The 22,474-nt window shown below is 43.6% G+C and overlaps 2 protein-coding genes across 2 annotated transcripts in view; both read right to left on the reverse strand.

The window, feature by feature from the left end:
- Nucleotides 1–19,910, reverse strand: part of LOC137425829 (protein dispatched homolog 3) — a 348,370-nt gene extending 328,460 nt beyond the window's left edge. The window contains exon 1 of the mRNA XM_078775594.1: nucleotides 19,783–19,910. Within this exon, the coding sequence (XP_078631720.1) occupies nucleotides 19,783–19,883 (101 nt within the window). The 5' untranslated portion in view covers nucleotides 19,884–19,910. The remainder of the gene's footprint in view (nucleotides 1–19,782) is intronic.
- A 158-nt stretch (nucleotides 19,911–20,068) lies between these two features.
- LOC137414913 (protein dispatched homolog 3) overlaps nucleotides 20,069–22,474 on the reverse strand; it is a 235,065-nt gene continuing 232,659 nt past the window's right edge. Inside the window, exons 7-8 of the mRNA XM_078775200.1 lie at nucleotides 20,465–20,599; nucleotides 20,069–20,235 (exon numbers count right to left, since the gene is read on the reverse strand). Of these exons, the coding sequence (XP_078631326.1) occupies nucleotides 20,069–20,235; nucleotides 20,465–20,599 (302 nt within the window). The remainder of the gene's footprint in view (nucleotides 20,236–20,464; nucleotides 20,600–22,474) is intronic.

Here is a 22,474-nt window from a genome sequence, read left to right on the forward strand (position 1 = left end):
TATACATGTCGGCAGCACTCCATCCAGTCAATGTAGATCTTCCGTAGTTGATCATTTTTATTCTTTTAATCAATGTTGCTCATAGATTTACAGCCCAGACGAGAGCTCAAACAGTAACTGCCCATGGGCTTCAGATCAAACACAGGCGGAGGATTACGGTGCAGAAGCAAATAAAAGAATTGGAAAGAAGCAACAACGATGGACCTGAATTAGGTAAGTGATGCAGAGCAAAAGTCAAACAAAGGAGTCCCACAAACAAACAATCTGTCCCACTGTCCACACTCTCGATCCCCTTAGTCTAGTAGGAAGACTAGGTCCGCCTGCACCCCCCGGAGATATACTTCTAATCAGTGTTTCTAGATTGGAAAAAATGTGTAGAAAATGACTAGCTATGGCCCCAAGCTGAAATAATGTCCCACATACCATTTTTATGCAAATTACTGCTGCCATTATCAAAAAAAGACTAGGTCCCCCTGCACCCCCGGAGATATACTTCTAATCAGTGTTTCTAGATTGGAAAAAATGTGTAGAAAATGACTAGCTATGGCCCCAAGCTGACAAAATGTCCCACATACCATTTTTATGCAAATTACTGCTGCCATTATCAAAAAAAGACTAGGTCCCCCTGCACCCCCCGGAGATATACTTCTAATCAGTGTTTATAGATTGGAAAAAATGTGTAGAAAATGACTAGCTATGGCCCCAAGCTGAAAAAATGTCCCACATACCATTTTTATGCAAATTACTGCTGCCATTATCAAAAAAAGACTAGGTCCCCCTGCACCCCCCGGAGATATACTGAAACTGGCAGTGACTGGTGATTGAAATGCGGTGCCTTTTTGTGTTTCAGGTCGAGGTACGTGAACTCCCCACGATCTACAGCAACCAGGAAGAGACTGATACCAGGGTGGTTCTGTACCTCCATCATGCTGCTACCATCGGATACAAGAACGCTGTAGTCAGAACACCGGACACAGACATCCTCCTGATCCTGCTCCACCATGCCCACAACATCAAGCTGACGGTGTACCTGGATACAGGGTCAGGGAAGCATCGCCAACTTGTCAACGTCTCTGAGCTGGCAGAATCCCTGGGAGAGGACTACTGTGCCACTCTCCTGGGGTACTATGTGTTCAGCGGAGAAGACTGCACCAGTGCCTTCAAAGGGAAGGGAAAAGTCGGGCCCTTGAAAAAGCTGGAGAAGAATCCCAGGTTTCACAGGGCATTCGGTGAATTTCACAGGGTATTTAGAAAAATAAAACTTTGTGTTAACGTCTGTGTAGACGGACCTTAATATGAGTCTATTATTTCGTAAAACTGTGATTATTTTGTAAATAAAGCACTAATTAGCATACTAGTATACCATAGACACATGTAATCATGTTATGAATAGTTCTATCATGATCTATGCCCTTCAAAACATGGGTCTAGACACCTTCATTTTTCAATTATCTGCAATATTGGCTGAGATATGTCAAAAATCGTTTTTTTGATAATGGCAGCAGTAATTTGCATAAAAATGGTATGTGGGACATTGTTTCAGCTTGGGGCCATAGCTAGTCATTTTCTACACATTTTTTCCAATCTAGAAACACTGGTTAGAAGTATATCTCCGGGGGGGTGCAGGGGGACCTAGTCTTTTTTTGATAATGGCAGCAGTAATTTGCATAAAAATGGTATGTGGGACATTTTTTCAGCTTGGGGCCATAGCTAGTCATTTTCTACACATTGTTTCCAATCTAGAAACACTGATTAGAAGTATATCTCCGGGGGGTGCAGGGGGACCTAGTCTTCCTACTAGACTACCTGACCTGGATTCTATGGTGCGCACAGAAGTCGCACCATTCCCAGTACGCTCCCTCCGTTGCGAAGAGAGCACTTCTATAAGCGTAGAAATGAATTAGGACGCCATAATTAAGCATGTATTTTATCCACAGAAGCGGTTTTTGTTCTTGAGGGGATGCCGTTGCCACTTTTACTAGGGGCCTTGTAGCAACAGTCGTAATTCACATTTGGATTCCACCGAGAGCCTCCCCCTATTGTTTCTGCTTGCCATTGCAAATCCGCATTCGGCCATATCAAAGATGACGCTTACACTACCACAGCTTGAAAGCAAATAGATGTTTCTTCTTAGAATAGAGGGATTAAGAAACACTTATCTCTCTTTCAGAAACACAAACACATATCTCTCTATATAGAAGCCTGGTGTTGGCTTAGTGGTTAGGGTGCGGCTTGGGATCCAAGGATCCTGAGTTCGTAATCCCAGTCAATCGTTGATTTAATGCCAAGGGGATTGACTCAGCCTGACCATCCTTCCGAGGTTGGCAAATTGAGCACAAGCATGCCGGTGTGTGTGCCCCAGATTAGAATAGGTACAACATGTCCTTGGATGTCATAAGACACGATTAAAGGCTTGGCGTCAAGAAGGGCATCCAGCACATTGCCCCAAAAAGGGAACCATGATGATTGAAGGGAACCATGATGATTGCCATGGGGCCCGCAAGGCTAACCCCCACCCTAGCAGGGAAAATGGCCTTAAAAAGGGATTTTTTTTTTTTACACGTTTCTATATAAGGTCCAACAGTTGACAGTGCATGTCAGAGCAGAAAAGGAACTGTCCATAGAACTCTGAGATATAATTGTGAGGAGGCATAGATCTGGTCAAGGGTATAAAACAATTTCTAAGAGTGTTGAAAATTCCCAAGAGTACAGGGAGCTCCATCATTAAGAAATGGAAAGAAAATGGAAAGAAAATGGAACTACCCAGACTCTTCCTAAAGCTGACCGCACGACCAAACTGAGCAACCGGGCAAGAGGTCCTTGGTCAGGGAGGTGACCAAGAACCCCACGACCACTGACATAACTACAGAATTCCTTGGCTGAGATGGGAGAACCTGCCAGAAGGATAACAGCCTCTACAGCGCTTCACAAATCCAGACTTTCTGGGAGAGTGGCCAGACGGAAGCCACTCCTGAGAAAAAGGCACATGACAGCACACTTGGAGTTTGCAAAAAGGCACGAGAAAGACTGAGAACATGAGGTAAAATATTCTGTGGTCTGATTAGATGAAAATTGAACTCTTTGGCCTGAATGTAAAGCGCTATGTCTGGCGGAAACCGAGCACAGCTCATCACCCATCTAACACCATCCCTACCATGAAGCATGGTGGTGATGGTATCATGCTATGGGGATGCTTTTCAGCAGCGGGGACTGGGCGAGTTGTAAGGAAAGAGGGAACAATGAATGCAGCCAAATACAGGGAAATCCTTGAGGAGAACCTGCTTCAGAGTGCAAAAGACATTTGACTGTGGTGAAGATTTACATTTAAACAGGACAATGACCCCAAGCATATAGTCAAAGCAACACTGGAATGCCTTCAGAACAAGAACATGAAAGTCCTTGAGTTGCCCTGCCAAAGCCGAGACTTGAATTCCATTGAGAATCCATGGAAAGGCTTGAAGATTGCTGTTCACCAACGCTCTCCATCCAACTTACAGAGCGTGAGCAAATCTGCAAGGAATAATGGGAGAAACTCCCCAAATCCAGATGTGCAAAGCTGATACAGACATACCTAAGAACACTTCAAGCTGTAATCACTACCAAAGGCGCTACTTTGAAGTATTGACTCAGAGAGCTGAATACTTATGTAAATTAGAACGGCACTCGGTAGAGCGCATACCTCCACCAGGCTGAAGAGTTTACGTTTTGTATCCACTGATGGGCCGGATCTGTCCACAACGTTTTGAGATATCCTGTTCAAAGACAGACAGGGGCAAAAACATAACCCCCATCCACCTTAGGTGGTGGAGGTAATTAGATATTTCTGTATTTCATTTTCAATAAATTTGTAGAAAATTAAAATAAAAATAAAAAAACCTTTTCACTTTGCATAATGTTTTCACATTATGCGGTATTTTGTGTAGATCGGTGACAAAAAATTTAGGTTTCATCTATTTTAAATTAAGGCTGTAACTCAACCTTATTTGAAAAAGTCAAGGGGTGTGAAAACTTTCTGAAGGCACTGTAATTAATCAGCATGGAGGCAGGTGAATGGGAAGAGTGGTGAATTAATGAAAGGCCAAGAGGAATGAGGGTTAAAAAGAAAGAAAAAAGGCCAAACTATAAAAGGCGGAGTACTAAGAATGGTCGGGTGGGTTTGGGAGCGAAGGGAGGAAGAACTGAGGTAAGATGAATGGGAGGCAAGGTTGGCAGGGGTATAAGGAATGAAATGGGAGAGGATAGAAGGAAAAAAAACAAGGGGAAATTCCCAGGGAAGCAAATCAACAACAACAACAACAACAACAACAACAGGCATTTTAAGGCCATTTCCCCTGCTAGAGCGGGGGTTAGCCCAGGGAAGCAAATCCTTGCAGGAAATTTAATAATGTATTGCTGACTCTGGTTATAATCTTCAATGATGTTGCAGATTCTAATGAAATAAATCAGGTTTTAGAAGTCCTGTGTCCTTGCGTCTACAAGTACCGTAGCGCAATCTACGGAGCAACACATTTCATAATGTCTGAGGTAATCTTACACCAGGGCACATCCTTCCAAAACGCTCTCCCTAGTACATCTTATCGCTCTTCACCTTCTTGGCACAGGCTATTACCGCACACGGGGATTAAAAACGTACACTTCACTGGGTTGAATCGCAGGCAATTATTTGATTCATCTGATAAAAATCAACAGGGTCCACAATCTCTTCTCCGCTAACCAACTCGAGCACCACCTCTGACATGAGCTTATACCTGTGCTCTGTGTTCAATTTCAGATACAAAATAATAAATAAATAAATAAAACCGTTAAACCTTATAGGAATTCAAAATACAGCATATTTATTTATTTTGTATGTTATATATTTATGGCCATATGAACAGATATGCTAAAGGCAACATATAAGACAGTATTAAATAAATTATTGCTTTTTTACCAGGTCCTAATTTGGCTGGTATTCCAAATTTGTTTGAAATATTCTTGTTAGGTTTGCTATATTATTTATTAGTTCCGCAGCAAAGGTCGTCTCTATGGGAGCAGCCATGCTGGGACATGTGGAGTAAACACTGGACCATCTGCCAGATCCCTCCAATACTCAGACACCATTTAGTCAATAAATATATTCAGTCTTGGAATTAACGTGACTTTTTCCTTTCTCACCATGCTCATCGTTAGTTTGCGGTATTTACATCACAAAATGTTTTCAAACTTAATGGAATTTACCACTACAGTACTTGCTCAATGAACACCTTCAATTGTGGAGTTTGTAAAGTAAACAGGTATTCAGGGAACATTTCCATTACATAACCTTCAGCACACTCATTAAATAGATGTGTGTGTGTGTGTGTGTATGTGTGTGTGTGTGTGTGTGTGTGTATGTGTGTATGTGTGTATGTGTGTGTGTGTATGTGTGAGTGTGTGTGTGTGTGTGTGTGTGTGTGTGTGTGTGTGTTTGTATGTGTGTATGTATCTGTGTATGTGTATGTGTGAATGTGTCTGTGTATGTGTGTATGTGTGTGTGTCTGTATGTGTATGTGTGTCTGCGTATGTGTGTGTATGTGTATGTGTATCTGTGTGTATGTGTCTGTGTGTGTGTGTGTATGTGTGTATGTGTATGTGTGTATGTATCTGTGTATGTGTGTATGTGTCTGCATATGTGTGTGTGTGTGTGTGTGTGTGTGTGTGTGTGTGTGTGTGTGTGTGTGTGTGTGTGTGTGTGTGTGTGTGTGTAAAAGCAACAAACAAACCTCGAGTTTGCAAGAAGTGATTCTAAGTACTATCATATGATTTAACTTATTAATATTATTCAGGTCAGACTCCCATCATTATGTGTCTGTGTATTATTCGTTTGTGAATGGGATAATTTCAAGGTTAATTGAAGGGCAGAGGAGGCTCAAATGTTTAATATACAAAATCAAGGCTCCTGAAAAAGAACAGAGTGACATTGTGAAAAGGGCAGCATACTGACAGTGGTGCAGTCGGGCCACAGTTTAATTCAATAAGCAAAAGAATGAATGAACAAAAAAAGAGAGAGCAAGAGAGAGAGAGAGAGAGAGCGAGAGAGAGAGCGAGAGAGAGAGCGAGAGAGAGAGCGAGAGAGAGAGAGAGCGAGAGAGGGCGAGAGCGAGAGAGAGCGCGAGAGAGAGAGAGCGCGAGAGATGGAGTGAGAGAGAGAGAGAGAGAGAGAGAGAGAGAGAGAGAGAGAGAGAAGAGAGAGAGAGAAGAGAAGAAAACACAACAGCCTGCAAGTAAAATGGTTGTGGTCAGTAGGGTTAATGAGGGAGTGGGGTGGGGAGGGAGGAAGAGATCACAGGTAGGGATGAGGGAGGTGCACTGCTTGCTTGAAACCCTGAAGGGAAGAGTGCAAATGAACAGTCTCTGGAAAGCAATTCCAGAAACAGGAGAAAATAGGAACAAAAAGGTCGTCGTGTGGAGAAAGCCTTAATTTGGGGAGTTTAACGAGGAGAGTTTTTTTATATGGACGTTTGTATCCTGGTGTTGCATGTGGATGGCTGGGGGGCTGAGAGAGATGAACGAGATGGATCGAATGAGAAGCTCGAGAAGATCGAAGCACTTAAAACAGAGACGCCACCAACCTGTCTGTGATATCAGAGCATGACTTGTGCTTCGGCCTAATTGCAAGATGCAAATAATGTTGACAGCTTTTGTTTCCATTGAATCCAGAAGATAAAGATGTGATGCTGGAGCCCCAGGCAATAGGGGAGAGCATTACTACATTGAGCTATGTGCAAAGGCCTTGCAGACTGTGAGTACTTCTGATTTTTTAAAGGATTGACCTGAAACAATGGAATGTGCCTGGTCTGATATTGGATTTGGATGCTAGCTTTGCTAGCTGGTCAGCCCGGAAGAAATCATGGCTGATGGTGAGATCTAGAAGTTAAAGAGACTGAATTTCTTCTTGCGAGTGATTAGGGAAATAGATAGGTGGGTTTGTTTGATGATCCTTCCAGAGTGATGGGGTAAGACTTATTTCCAAGGGACTGAGAGATTTACTCTTGATAGGATATGTTTTTGCATCCTTGTTGCGGATTAGAGTGATGTTTGCTGACGTCTCGACAGACGGGAGGTGGCCATTGCTGAAGAGCATAGAAAGAGGATAAACAAGAGCAGGACATCAGGATTTGAGAATGCCGGCACTGACGCCATCTGCGCACATCCCTGAACATGGGTCAAGGCTGGGCAGAAATCTCTGCAACTTCTCAGTTGAGAAGGACACAAAGTCTAGTGGAGTAGGTATCAGGGGTCAATATAGGGACAGAGTGGGATGGGATTTGGAGGCAAACATTGCGCTGAGATACTTTCATGCAGCATCTGTGGTCATGTCATTTGAAGTGAAGAAGCAGAAATGGAAGGGGAGCATTCACCGGACATGTACAGTGGGAAATACACGATGTGAACTTCGTAATTAATAATAACAAGGTGGAAGAGTTCATCACTTTGGTTTCACATAATCCTTACCCTTATTACATCAGGAATACAAAGCGTAAAATACTTATAGAAACCTACATGCGGAAGAGAATAATGAAGATCCTGAGGATTCCCCATATTTTCAGGTAGCATAGTAAGCTTTCAGCATTAGTAGCTGTTTCTCTATCACTCCCAGAAACTGAAATAATTTTGTCAGAGCCATAATGATCATTAGGTTGGTTACAGAGAGAGAACCAGACTCAATATATGCAGAGTATTGCCTTTAAACAGGATCCATTCAATCTTTACAAACTCATGTGTTGTATTACTTTCAACATGTATCAACATGTATTTCAACAAATATCCCCCCAAGCTCTCTCCCTCCCACAGATCTCCCGATGTCCCTGCTCTCAAATGTTGTACTTGTGTGCTTCCCCCTCTCTCCCCATCTTGTTTCCCGCTCCCTTTATCATATGTTTTATGTGTCAGTTTGTCTTTTTGTGATAAATGTTAGCTCTTACACGAGCCTCGATCTTGTATACACAAAAAAAAAATGTCAAAACGTATTGATGGAAATGTATGCAGAGATACCGGAGCAGGGAGGAATAGCAGAGGGGTGGGGAGGGGAAGCAATTGCCCCTCCTGCCATTTGCCCTCTGATGAATGCAAAACTGTAGCGTCACTTGATATCAGCGATGATGACATACAGCCAGAGGAACCTGTTGCCGCTTAGAAGGAGGATTCAAGTTTCACTGACGTTTGGGATTGTCTGACTTTGGGATTGTTTGGGATTGCACTGACTGAAATGCAGATTTCTCGGCCCAGAGAAGAGAGAGGAGAGTAAAAAGAATGGTCTATATTTTCGAGCGCAAGGCTCAAAATGTATGACTGGCTTGCATTTCACAGAGAAAAGCAAAAGCCGTTTTGCGATGGATGTACATGTATTGGACAAAAGGGAAATTCCAGCCAAACATACAGTGCTGAATTTGACAATTGGAAGAAAGGGCCTGGAAAGTTCAAGGAGCACTCAGCGAGCTTTGCTCAGAAAGCTGCATGTACAGAGATGGCTCGATGAATCTTTCGGAACCATTGGTTCAAGATTGAATTTGCTGCAGTTGGAAAATCATCATTTGAGACAGAAAGGATTGATATCCCTTTTGAGGACAATGCGACAAAGAGTTGCTATAAGAGGAAACGCAGACAAAGAGACTAATGTTCACCAGTTTGACCTCGACAAAGCAACAGATGATGAGGGATTGAAGCCCCTTCTGGATGAGAACCATTATGCAACAGAGCATGATATCTTGGAAGATAAAAAAACAGATGGTAGTATTGAGCGCACGCTGTGATTTACTGAAAAATATATGTCAAGAAGGATTTCCTTTTAATTCTTGCGGATGAAACTTCAGGCGTATCAAAGAAAGAACAGCTCTCCTTTTCAATCAGAACATGCAATGGCGAATAAGTGATTGCTGAAGATTTTGTTGGAATTGTTGAATGCCAACAAGCTATTTCTTCTGATGACTTGGTGAAATACAGTACATCAAGGATATCCTTTCAAGATGCAGCATCGATGGTCAGAAAATGGCAGCGATGGCATCTGATGGTGCCTCAGCTATTAATTATTTCGTGAACAAGCTTAAAGAAGAGTTCATGTTCATCGTTTTGCTCATTGCAATAAACTTGTGGTGAAGGATGCTCTTAAACATTCTGGATTGCTTTTCTATGTCAAGCAGATCTATGTCAAGCATTGTATTCCATAGTTGGAGCCTATCCAAAGCATCTCCTCCTTTTTGAAAACTTTCAGAAAGAAATTGAGTATGACCTCTTACAGTTGAATGCATCGCGGAAGCTTATTGTTTTGCTCGAGAAACTATCCAAAGAGCTTCAAGAAGTTGACATTTCTGCAGACTGAGCTATCTTCTCAATCAAGCACATCATTAAAAGGCTTCAAGAAATGAGAAGCGATGATGAATTCAACATCATTTTGAACCAGGCGAAAAATGTTCCAGGTATTGAAAGCAGGAGTGAAAGTCATCGTCGAAGAAAAATTCCAAGATGACTCCATGATGGGTCAATGTTTCTGACTGGAGAAGCTTTCCAAGCGATGCAGATAGCGATTTGTGCAGCATACATCGACTCTATTTTGGGACTATTGATGCGATTCTAGGAAACATTAATGAGCGATTTGAGCAGGAAGACCTTTCGCTTGCAAAGCGTATTGAACAGATTCTTCTAAAGTCCATGAAGGAAAGGGGATTGATTATCTTTAGATTATATCTGAAGAGTAACCTTATCGACATAGAGAAACACAAAGTCCACCTCGCTGACATACCGCCAATCTTGAGGCCGCATAATACATGTTCAGAAGTTCACAATATCTAGTTATATCTTCTGGTAGATTATGTTCGAAATATCTAGGTCTTAATGGATAAGGTAGATGTCAATGTTGTCTTCAAATAATTCGCCGAGAAAACGAGACAAGAGGAAGCTACTTTGGAATAAAATATAAAAAAGACGTAACTGGCCGAATGGATTCAAGGTAGATATCAAAGATGTCGACAAATAATTCACTGAGAAAAATGATATAACAAGAAGCTACGTTGGAATAACAAAAAATGTAACTGGAGTCATCTTAATCTGGACATCCAAACCTTAGTGCATTGGTTTATAAGACACACGCTTTCATTTAAATCAAGATGAAGGCCCACAAGTCGACATTTGACATTCTTCATTCGTCAGCCCTCTCTCTCTCATTCTTCCCTCTCATTCATCTTCTTCTTCTTCTCTCTCTCTCTCTCCCCCCCTGCTGGCTGGCGGTGTGTTTGGGTGTGGCAAGATGGCGGCTGTGCATGTGTGGTGAGGTACGAGTTGCTCTGCTGTTCTATTCTTTTGTCCCTTTCCACGTCGTATTTCACCTTTTTCCTTCCCCCTGTTCGTTTATCTTTACATCCTTACTCTGCATTTGTGCCCCAAGCCCTCCCCTTTGTTTGATCAGACCCAACACTCTGGGGCTTCGCCCCTTCCTCCCCCAGACAGGATAGGCCGCCGCTCTGCCTCCCTTTTCCCTCCCCGGTTTCTTTCTTTTCTTATCTCGTTTTTCTTTCTATTCACTCCTTCCTGTCCTTTGTTTCCCTTCCTTTTCTGAGAGAGAGAAAGAGAGCCCACAGCTGTTTATGGATAACCTTTACATTAGTTGGCGGCCTATCCTGTCCTCCGGCTGATCGTTTTTTCTCCACCAGCTGTGTTTGTTTTCGCCTTTGAAAATCTGTCTCGGCTTGTAATTAATTAATCACTGTTCGAGAGCGATATTCACCCTCCTCCCATCCCCTCCCTCGTCACTTCCCCCCCCCCCCTCGTCATTCCCCCCTCCCCGCCCCACCTGCCCTCGTCCATTTACCTCCCCCCCCCCCCTTCTCGTCCCTTGTCCCTTTCCCATCCCCCCACCCTCATCCCTTCTCCCTCCCCCCCCCACCCTCGTCCCTTCCCCCCCCCACCCTCGTCCCTTCCCCCCCCCCACCCTCGTCCCTTCCCCCCCCCACCCTCGTCCATTTCCCCCCCCCACCCTCGTCCCTTTCCCCCCCCCCCACCCTCGTCCCTCATCCCTTTCCCCTCCCTCGTCCCTTCCCCCCCCCCTCATCCCTTTTCCCTCCCCCCCCCCCCTCGTCCCTTGTAAATTATGACTTCGTTTTCGCGTTACGCGGCATATGAGGCGTTAACGCGTAGACATGGCTTCGTTTGTGTCCCGCCGAGGACCTCGTTATTGCTGTCGGCAACATAATCGGTATTGATAAAGTTCGTGCAGCCTCGCGAATGAACAAACGGTGTCGTTATTTTCGTATCCGAGGCCGAACTGGTTCACGAGATTGTATCTACGGGATTATCGACAGATGATGGACATTTTGTACTCGTGTCCCCTCTCGACTCTCCAGCCGTTAAGGTCATCATCTCGAACGTTCCTCCATTCCTGAAGAATGAGAGACTGGTCTCCGAACTACCTCGTTATGGTGCTGTGGTTTCGCATGTCACTACGTTACCTTTACGTTGCCAGGACGACCGGGCTAAACATGTGATGTCTTTCAGGAGACAAGCTTATCTTGTACTTCGTCCTTCTAACGTCGAAAGAACGCTGAACATTGTTTTAAAATTCAAAATTGATAATCATGATTACCAATTATACGTAACCACTGACACCTTGAAATGTTTTGAATGTGGTAATTTCGGACACCTGAAACGCTCTTGCCAAAAAGCAGCTTCGTCGAACGATGGGACAAACCGTGCAAACAACAAGGATTCCTCTTCTTCATCTTTAGCTTCGGCTGTTAAGGGAACATTTTCCATGTCCGGCAATGACGCTCAGCCTTCCCATCCCGTTAATCCAAACAGCACAACGAACGTCGGGGATGGTTTCACCATTGTTCTGTCAAGGAAGAGACAGACCTTTCCCGAGGGTCATTTAACTCAGAAAAAGGTAGCATTTAACAATAAGCAACCTGTCGGTAACCCCCCCCCCCCCCCCACACCCCCAGTCGTGACCGATGCCACTCTACAAGGCTTACCTGGGACAAACCCTGTACCTACAGCCAACAAGTTTGGCCCCCTTTCATGTGAGGACATAGACGTTCCACCTGCAGGGACTGTTTTACCTGTTAACAAATCAAATGGAATCGTTTCACCTGTTATGGACTTGACTATTGGAAAGTCCTCTGATGATTGTGCTGAGACCACTGGTGGTGAACCTGCTGAGACCACTGGTGGTAAACCTGCTGAGACCACTGGTGATGAACCTGCTGAGACCACTGGTGATTAACCTGCTGAGACCACTGGTGATTAACCTGCTGAGACCACTGGTGATGATCCTGCTGAGACCACTGGTGATGAACCTGCTGAGACCACTGGTGATGAACCTGCTGAGACCACTGGTGATGAACCTGCTGAGACCACTGGTGATGAACATGCTGTCACTTTGGAAAATGTTAACCCTGAACATGATGACGCTGAATCCCTGTCAGCAGAAAATAGCGAAACTGTCCCAGTCACTGCTCCCAGTCCATCACCTGGTGAAGCTGGAATCGCAGAAATCAATGTTTTGCAAGAGACTCCTATTGTGCTAGAATCCGCCACACCATCAGAGGTTGTTGCAGTCGGGGGAAGCAACATCGCTGCATCTGCTGATGCTGTTTCTGTTTCACCAAATCCACAGATTATTGCTGTTATTCCACAAAGCAATGTTCCCACGGTAGGAGGGCACACAGATGTTACAACTAGTGCAGATCCATGTGCCGATATTGATGACAGTATTGACATGCAGGACTATACAAGCTTGTGTGATTCGGAAATTAAAACTGACTCTGACGAATCTGACCTGGAGGAAGCAAACAGCCAGGTGGAGGCAGTGGAGAAGCTTACCAGTCAAGGTCCTACTTCCCCTGAACAAATAAGACTTTTCTTGCAAAATACGTCCAGGAAATGCATTGTAAACCCAACAGAATACCTTCCAGATTTACCGTCCTTCCTTGAGTGTGCTCAGGCTATTGTACGCAGGCCTGACTCATTCAACTTTTGTCAGACACATTGTCACCGGTTAAGAAAATTGATCGCCAAGGTGAAAAAGACTCTAAGTTAACTCATGGTGAGTTTCAAGATTGGAACAGTAAATGTCAATGGTGGTGGAAGTTCACTCCGCCAGATCCAGACCAAGCAGCTGATAGACGCTAACGGTCTCGACATAGCCTTGTTGCAGGAGACCCATGCCGTCAGATCTGTTCAGGCCCAGTGGCGACTCATTATGGAAAGGAATGTTTCGTTAGTAACAGCTCCTCGTCTAAGGCCGTAATCATGTTCGTCTTAGGAAAACATTTCCAACCGTCCTCCCTTCAATTTACGAATATCATTGATGGCCATCTTGCCTTTGTGACCTTCTATATCAATCAGGTCAAGTTTACAATCCTTAATGTGTACGCTCCAAGCAAAAATGGTGAGCGGATCTCCTTCTTCGCTGAACTGAGAAAGTTCCTCCAAACACTGGATTTGCAGACTTGTCTAATTATTGGTGGCGACTTTAACTGTACTGTTAATGCCTCATGTGACTGAAACGGGCCGGAACCCCAACCATGTACCGCAAAACCTTTTGCGAATATCATTGCGAAATATAATCTCCATGATGTCTGGCGCTTGCAGCACCCTTCTGAACAATCCTACACATGGTGTCGTTGTTCCAACAACCACATCTCACTTGCAAGGCTTGATTGCATTTATGTAAATTCTCACCTGTTATATGGAGTTTGCAAATCTGATATCGTGCCTTCCGGTTTCTCCGATCACTCCCTAGCTCGAGCATTCGTTCAACTCTCTAAACCATGTCCAGGGAGTTCTCACTGGAAATTCAACAATAGTTTAATAGAAGACCTCAATTTCATTCAGGCTTTTGAATCTTTCTGGACAGATCTCTTGGAACGGAAGTTAAGCTGTTCTGTTTACCCACTGGTGTGGTGGGATTTCGTAAAAGCCCAAATCAAAGGTTTCTGCCAACAATACCAGAGCTTCTCAAAAAGAGCTGATTGATTCAATCATGACCAACCCTGTAGAAATTAAGAAGGATGCAAGGCTCTTCTTCTCTGCACTTTACCAGGCAACAGATGTCGATACAGAACTTGTTCCGAACTTGTTTGATGGTGTCGGTACACTAACTCCAAAGCAAAGAACGGATCTGGAGTCACCGCTCATGATTGAGGAACTTTCTGTTGCCCTTAAAAGCCTGGACAGAGGAAAATCACCTGGCCTGGATGGTCTGCCAGTGGAGTTCTTCGAGAAATTTTGGGACTTGATTGGACCTGATTTGCTTCTGGTTTTCCTGGAGAGCTTGAAGAAGAGTGAACTTCCACTGAGCTGCAGGAGAGCCATGTTTACTTTGCTTCCTAAAAAAGGAAATGTATTGCTCATATCACATTGGAGACCAGTGTCGTTATTGTGTACGGACTATAAAATTTTCTCAAAGGCTTTGGCCTTGCGTCTCTCACCCCTACTAGGAGACATTATACACATGGACCAGACTTATTGTGTTCCTGGTCGCAATATTCAGGATAATATTTCTGTTGTCCGAGATGTCATTGAAATCTGTGAGACTAATTATGAAAGTTGTGGCTTGATCTTCCTCGACCAGGAGAAAGCTTTTGATTGTGTTTCTCATACATATCTTTTTGAAGTGCTAAAATGTTTTGGTTTTGGACCTCTCTTTCTATCCCATATACAATTATGTTATTTAAACATATCGGCTATCTTAAAGATAAACAATGAAATTGTACCCCCCCCCTTTTGTGTTGGGAGAGGGGTAAGGCAGGGCTGCCCTCTGTCAGGAATTTTGTACGCTTTATCCCTTGAGCCCCTCTTAAATACCTTTCGGAAGTCCTTGTCTGGTGTTACTTTTGGAACCCACCCCTTAAAAAGCATTGCTTATGTAGATGACATCTGTGTCTGCATCAGACAGTCAGAAGACGTTGATTTGATGATGAGTGCATTGGATCTCTTCAGCAGGGCATCATCGGCCCAGATAAATTGGACAAAAACAGAAGCGCTGTGGCTTCAACCCTCTACCTACCCCCTACCTGCCCCCCTATTTCCTCTCCCTCTCCCTCACCCTCTCCCTGCCAATCTTTTGTGGAGAAGAGATGGGATTAAGTTCCTAGGGGTATTCCTTGGCCTTGGGAATTTTGTGAGGCATAACTGGGAAGGCGTGTTGGCACACATTGAAGTACTGTTACTGAAATGGAAGAACTTGCTCTGCCAACTGTCCTACCGAGGTAGGGTACTAGTCATCAACAGTCTGGTCACCTCTACGTTATGGTACAAGGTTCTTTCCCTGCAGCGTCCCAAAACTCTGGTGGAGGACATACAAAAATGCATCACCCATTTCTTCTGGTCCGGCTAAATGAACCACATGAAGGTGACCAAACCATGGTCCAACATAATTATGCCTATTTAGCAAATGAGGGTGTAAACACAAATCCACAGGAGTGTGGGAAAATGATGTAACTCTATTTGAGGAAAGTCGTAGTCAGTCTGCCGATGTTTCCCAAACCCAACACTCTGGGGACCCCCTCCAAGAAATACTAGTCTTTCATTGGCTAAGATGGCAGAGGGGTAATTCACTTCCCCCTGGAAGTTGGCATACTTTTTCATAAAACAGGAATGGCTGAGGGTATTGACCCAGACCCCAGTGGGGCAATTTCTGATTTATCAGAATCAGAAGAGGAGGTGGATGTGACTATTTTATCACAATCAATGGTAAATCAGCCCCAAGTCCCTCCTCATCTTGTTCTCTCGTTTCTCAATGAAACGTACAGACAACGGAATGTTGTCATTTTTTAAATCATTTTCCTGATTTGGCTTCCTTTATTCAGGCTGCAAAACTGGTCCTAAAAAAATCAGAGGAACTAAAGCTAACAAAATCACAGTTTCATCGACTAAAGAAAATAAAAACAAAGGCAAAGTTTGAGTATTCTCAGCATCAGACAAAATTTACTAACAAATAATGAAGACACTCACTCTTGCAACACTTAATATAAATGGTGGTGGGGCGAATAACATCCGCCAGATCCAAGTAAATAGTTTATTCAAACGGAAACAAGTTGATGTGATCTTACTGCGGGAAATTCATATCATTGAGAAGGTTGAACATGACTGGAGCAGCATTTTTAAAGGTAAATGCTTCTTCAGTAACATGTCGTCTGAATCTGCTGGAGTTGGGTTCTTGTTAAAACCAGGACTTGTACCTGACTCTTGCCTCTTTCAGGAGGTGATAAAGGGCCGGGTTGCTTCCCTGGAACTGGTGATTAATAACCTAAAATTTATTATTTTTAATGTATATGCACCAACTGAAAGTACTGACCGTAAAACTTTATTTTCTGTCGTGGTAAACCAATTAAAATTGTTTGACCTCAATCAGTGCATATGCATTGGGGGTGATTTCAATTGCACGTTTGAGCCCAAATTGGACAGAAACTCACCAGAACCACATCCCGAAGCCCATGGTGACCTCTCCCATTTCCTTTCCGTCGTGGGTTTTCTTGATGTATGGCGCTGGATACACCCAAATGACCAACAGTACACATGCTGTCGATGTTCCAATGGTCGTGTCCTTAGCGAGGCTTGACAGACGGTACATCACCCCACGTTTTACGAATATGATATCCTTCTCAAATATTGTCCCCTCTATCTTCTCCGACCATCACATGGTCACTATGGGCCTATCCTTTCCTCAGTTTAAGCATACTAGTGCCTATTGGAAATTTAATACCAGTCTTTTGGATGATGCCTTCTTTAAGGAAGCCTTTCACAATCTATGGATAGCAGTAGTTGAAAAAAAGCCCCGTTTTGCTTCCATTAACCTTGGGTGGGACAATATGAAAACTCATATAAGGCTGTTTTGTCAACAGTTTAATTCATATGTCACCCATGAAAGTCGAGTCACATTGGCTCGGTTATAAACGGATATGACATTTAATTTTTGAAGTGATTCTTCACCATTGGGTGATCGGGCCAAAAAATGATACATAGCAGGATATCTCAAAAAGTTATAGATGGATTTGGACGAAACTTGTTAGACAGGTTGTGTGTGCGACAAGGAAGAATCTATTCAATTTTGGTGAAGATCCGGATCCAGATCCGGCTCGTAGAATTTTTTAAGTGATTCTTCACCATTGAATGATATGGCCAACCAGGTGGAGGTATGCTCTCTACTGAGTGCCGTTCTAGTCGTGCATGTGCTACTTCTAAATGTCTGTAGCCATTGAGGAACCAGAGTATGGTTTGAAACAGCAAAGAGCTGACCTGGTATAGCTTTTATTGGTTGCTTTACGCAGCTTTCATTGGCTAAGATGGCAGAGGGGTAATTCATTTTAAAGTCCTAGATAAAGCTGGGATAATGTTTTTATGTGAAAGCTGATTGGTCGTTCCATCAAATTGCGGGTGAGAGACCTGATTGGGCCTTTTATATACTGTGTATATTTTCTCTTGTGGATGAATAATTGAGAAAAGCAAGCTGTCTTGAGTAAAGCCATATACATCAATATATGTAATATGCATTTCTAAATCATGGAGTTTTCATTCCTTAGTATTTTAAAACAGGAATGCTTTCCCAATAATTTCATATTGGGAATAATAAAGATTTCTTTTTAAACTACAATATTATCCAAAAAAAGTATTTTGAATTTTTTTTTTTGGTTTGTCTAAAACAATGACGACCAGCAACTTGTTGACCCCTTTTCATTATTTCTGAACTTTATCAAATAATATACGAGTTGTACCAATCAAGTTTGCTGTAATACCAATACCAATACCTGACATATATATATATATATATATATATATATACGTATATATATATATATATATGTGTATATATATATATATATATATATATATATATATATATATATATATATATATATATAAATTGTCGCATAATTCCCCTTGGTTAATACCGGGGGAATCACGGATAGCCAATAGCGAGTTTTTAACTCCGAAGATGATGCCCAAATGCGGATTTTATATACGCGGGGAAAGAAAGGGGAAGAGGAGGCTGAAGCTTACCTGAGCGATCCCGCCGAGCAGTCTTCAACCTGCAGAAAATAACTCGCACGAAAACGGATTTAAAATGTACAGAAAATAACAAAAGGATTTATTAAATAAAATGCCGGTAACAAGAAAAACGTGACGGTAAAACTAGATTCCTAAATGGAGCGCTCTCTCGCCAGACTTAGAACACAGACAAAGGGAAAGGATAAACTGGATAAAATAAATTATGTGTGTGTGCACTTAGCTCTGATCAGCTCGGGGGGAGGGGGGGGGGTCTCGCCAGGAATTCAAGGCTCTGGAGGTCCGGGCGGGGTTGCGCGCGAAATGCGCGCGTTGGCAGGAAACAGGCCTCACTCACGCACTGTAGCGGCAAGCCGCGCGTCGTTTCTGCCTGCAAAACTCTGCACATCTCCCGGTGGTGTCTCTGACCACAGCCGGTCCAAGCACAATCGCGCGAGGGAGAAGAACAAGGGAACCAGAAAAGGACAGGAACACGGCAAGATCGGAGGGTCAGAGAACAAGAGAGCAAAAGGGCAGAAGGCAAGAAGACAGTCCAGGGTCAGCGAGCAAGAGACAAAATGTCCATCCTCGAGTTCTTTTAACGTCGGGTCGTGACGTCATCAGCGCTTCTCCACCAATCAGCGCGCCGCTTCTTGCTCGCCTCTGACGTCCTCGGTGGTCTTCACCAATCGGTGCTCTGCTTCCTCGTCGGCCTTCCTTCCACCAATCAGCGGGTAGCTTCTTGCTCCACCCTGGCCAATCACGAGTCCCTTCTTACCCTGGCCTTCCAGTTGGCCGACTCCCGCCCAATAGTGAGTCACTTCTTGCTCCGCCCTGGCCAATCACGAGTCCCTTCTTACCCTGGCCTTCTAGTTGGTCGACTCCTGCCCAATAGCGAGTCGCTTCTTGCTCCGCCTGGCCAATCACGGCTCCTCGGGGCGTGTCTTCGGCCTGCTTGTCTTCCGTGGCGATGTAGCTGGTGCGTCCAAATGGCAGTGTTCAGAACTGGCTTCCGGTTGGTTTTATGGTTATTATTTAGTGCAATTAATGGGCCTTTCTCACTCGAATCTACGACGGTGCAGTGCCAAAAGAGCCAAAGGATGAATCACATAGGGTAAGACTTACAAGGGATAATTTATTCTTATGCCCTAAGCGAGTTAACATGCCCCTACCCCTTGTGATGGGGACGAAGATACACCTTACTCCGACATTCGACTAAACAGAACTTATTACAGGTGATGGCTCTTACCCGACATCCAGAGCACCTACCTATACAAATCTACCTGACTCTACATATCACTACCCCACAAACATTATATATATATATATATATATATATATATATATATATGTATATATATATATATATATATATATATATATGTATAACTGTATATATATATATATATATATATATATATATATATATATATATATATATATATATATATATATATATATGTGTATATATATATATATATATATATATATATATATATATATATATATATATATATATATATATATATATATATATATATGTGTATATATATATATATATATATATATATATATATATATATATATATATATATATATATATATATATATATATATATATATATGGTAAGCCTAACCGGTTTCAAGAAATATTCAAAAATTATGCTTCCATTGTAAATTTACTCCGAGACGTGCATGGGATATTTAAGAAAGGGTATTTGCTTTTCATAAGGTGAAATCCATGCCTCAGGTGGCTATGTAATTCTTCAAATAGCTTTTGCTCACCAGGATAACCGCCAATCCTCAAAGAAATGGCTCCAGAGAGAAAGAGCTGGAGGCAAAAGCAGCGAAACAAACACCCAGCAACAGGAGATGACAATTGCCATAAATAGCCCGAAGTCGTGTACAGCTGGAACCTGGGGGGTGGGAGGGGGGAGGAGGTAAGGGGTGGGAGGAGGATGATGAGGAGGCAGGGTTTGATAAAAATAATAATAAAAAGAATTGCATAGGGAATGCCATAATATGAGGAAAAAATTACGAGTGTGGGAATAAATGTGATGCAAGTGGAAGGTCATGCCTGAGAGCCAATATTGGCAGCGTAGGAAGCTGCTGTGGTGGCAGAAGTAAAGAAAGTAGCACGCGAGGCAGAGCGCAGAGTTGTGGAAAGGCGCTCCGTCCTCGAAGACAAGCTCGCCGTTTGTTGGTAAGCATTTACAAAAACAAATACATCGTCTACACCTACAGATAGGAGATGGTTGAGAAAAACAAGGAGTGAAAAGAGGAAAGCAAGTTGCTTAAAAGAACACCATGTAGAAGAACAACGTAAACATGTGTATTGTGTATATATGAAATCGTTAAAGAAAAAAATAAAATGAAAGAAAGCAAAAGCAATATTTAGAAAACCTCCTCAACCATTAAATGCCATTATTTGCAAAGTGGGATAATCAGATATTAATAAGTGTAATACCAATGCCGATGACCACGAATGCTGCTACTCCATTGAGAATGCCGAGGTAGCGAACTGAGAGTGCAACGCGGTACAGAAAGAGTGCAAGCAGGCAGCTCACAGCAATGGCCCCCAGTCCAACCACAGTCAGGAACACTTTGGGGATGAAAAGTGAAACAAAGGAGTCGATCTTGTTTATCCTGTGTACCCCGCCCCAGCTCCATCTCTTCCACAGATCTCCCGATGTCCCTGTTCTCTACTGTTGTTGTGTTTCCCACTCTCTCTCCCACCCCCCTTGTCCCCTGCTCCCTTTATTATATGTTCTCTATGTTAGCTCTCGAACGAGCCTATACCAAGTATACAAAAAAAAGGATGAAAAGTGTTCAGAGAATTGCAAATATAATATAAATAAATAATTTTCATGCACGAGCAAGTTGCCCGTACTCGCACGGGATTCTAAAACAGGGCAAAATGGAGATGGCAAAAATGCAAATGGCATCTGCTGTCTTCAAGCTAGCGGCGTGGTGCTCCATTTGAAACTGTTTGTTCGCTATAATATTGTTGCGGATATGAGGATTGCATTTTTTTGATTGTGTGTATTGTAGTGGTAAATTGTTGTGTAACATTGGTTGGATATGGCCCCTCCTGCCTCCAGAGTTGTGTAAAGGTAAAAAGGGCGTCCCGGTAGTTATTCCATGAAACACCACATTGAAGGACACGATAAAACCCTTGTTCAGTAGCTTATATCTTATTATGTGTTTTAGAGTAAGGCCTTGTCTTCCATTAGAATAATACTCCATTGCACCGAATCAATTAAGAATAGCTCCCCTTCAATACTTCCATTTCCCAGCCAAACTCTCCATCTGCGGGTAAAGCAGTTCACAAGCATGGGGTGCATGCCCTCTCATTTCGCTGCTATAGTGAATATGTGCTCCGTGCTCTGTTTGAACAGGAAGGACGGGGTCGCCAGGGAGAGGCAAGCCCAGGGCGCGCCACGAAGGGCGGGGCTGTTCAGCCCCATGCCCAAATAAGGAAACAAGCCCTTGGCTCGCCACGAGGGGCGTGCCGTCGGCGCCATGCCCAAATAAGGAGACAAGCCCGTGGGATTACCATACAAGGTCACGAAACAGAGCACGGGGGGGGGAGGGCGGTACCGAAACCGAGGAGGGCGTGTCACACCCGCGCTGAAGGTTTGAACAGAAGGGTGCGACGATCGCTGGGACAAGCTACACGAGAGATACGGCAGATGAGTCCAGGTGCGTGAGAGGGTTGGCAGTCCACCGGGAGAGAGTTCAGAGTTGCACCGGAGTTGCGTGAGAGATACGAAAAGCCTTTGACAACCAGCCCCGCTTCAACCAGCCCCGTTTCAACCAGCCGCGTGAAGCCCTGACGGGGCAGCGAGTGACACTGCTGGCGTGCGCTGTAAAGCTGAATACAAGGAGCTGCCGGCGTGCGCTGTAAAGCCGAAGACAAGGAGCTGCCGGCGTGCGCTGTAAAGCCGAATACAAGGAGCTGCCGGCTCCCCGCTTCCCGCCCAGAGTGGACCCGCTCCGCTGTGCCCTGTGATCCCACCTGCTCATCCCTCCAAACGATTCCTACCCTTCCATCCATTTGCGTACGTGAGTTTGTTCTGTTCGTGCTGTCCTGGGTAGTAAACTAAGTCAGTATAAGCTAGTAATTTGCACTGTGTTACCTGCTTTTTCATGTCCGCTGTAAATACCCGTGACTGCTCTTTTTGCTTATGTGTGTGTAAATAATAATAAACCCCGTTACTCTTCTGTACGTCTTCTTCTTCTTCCTCTTTGCATTCGTCGTCTTAGTCTTTTCCCCATTGAATATCTGTGGCGCGATACGGCCAACGTTTGGGTGAATCGGGTTGAATTGGGGAAACTTCGGTCGCGGAGCCTCCGCTCGGCAAACATACCATCCTTAACCGCGGACCGTAACAATATGTAGCTTTATGATATCGCGTAACCGTAATAAAAATTTGGATTGGTGTCAAAGCCAGTGACCAACTGAAAATTTTGGATT

Source organism: Myxine glutinosa, chromosome 4 (genome assembly GCF_964187855.1).
Source record: "Myxine glutinosa chromosome 4, kmMyxGlut1.1, whole genome shotgun sequence".
NCBI classification, from domain to species: domain Eukaryota; kingdom Metazoa; phylum Chordata; class Myxini; order Myxiniformes; family Myxinidae; genus Myxine; species Myxine glutinosa.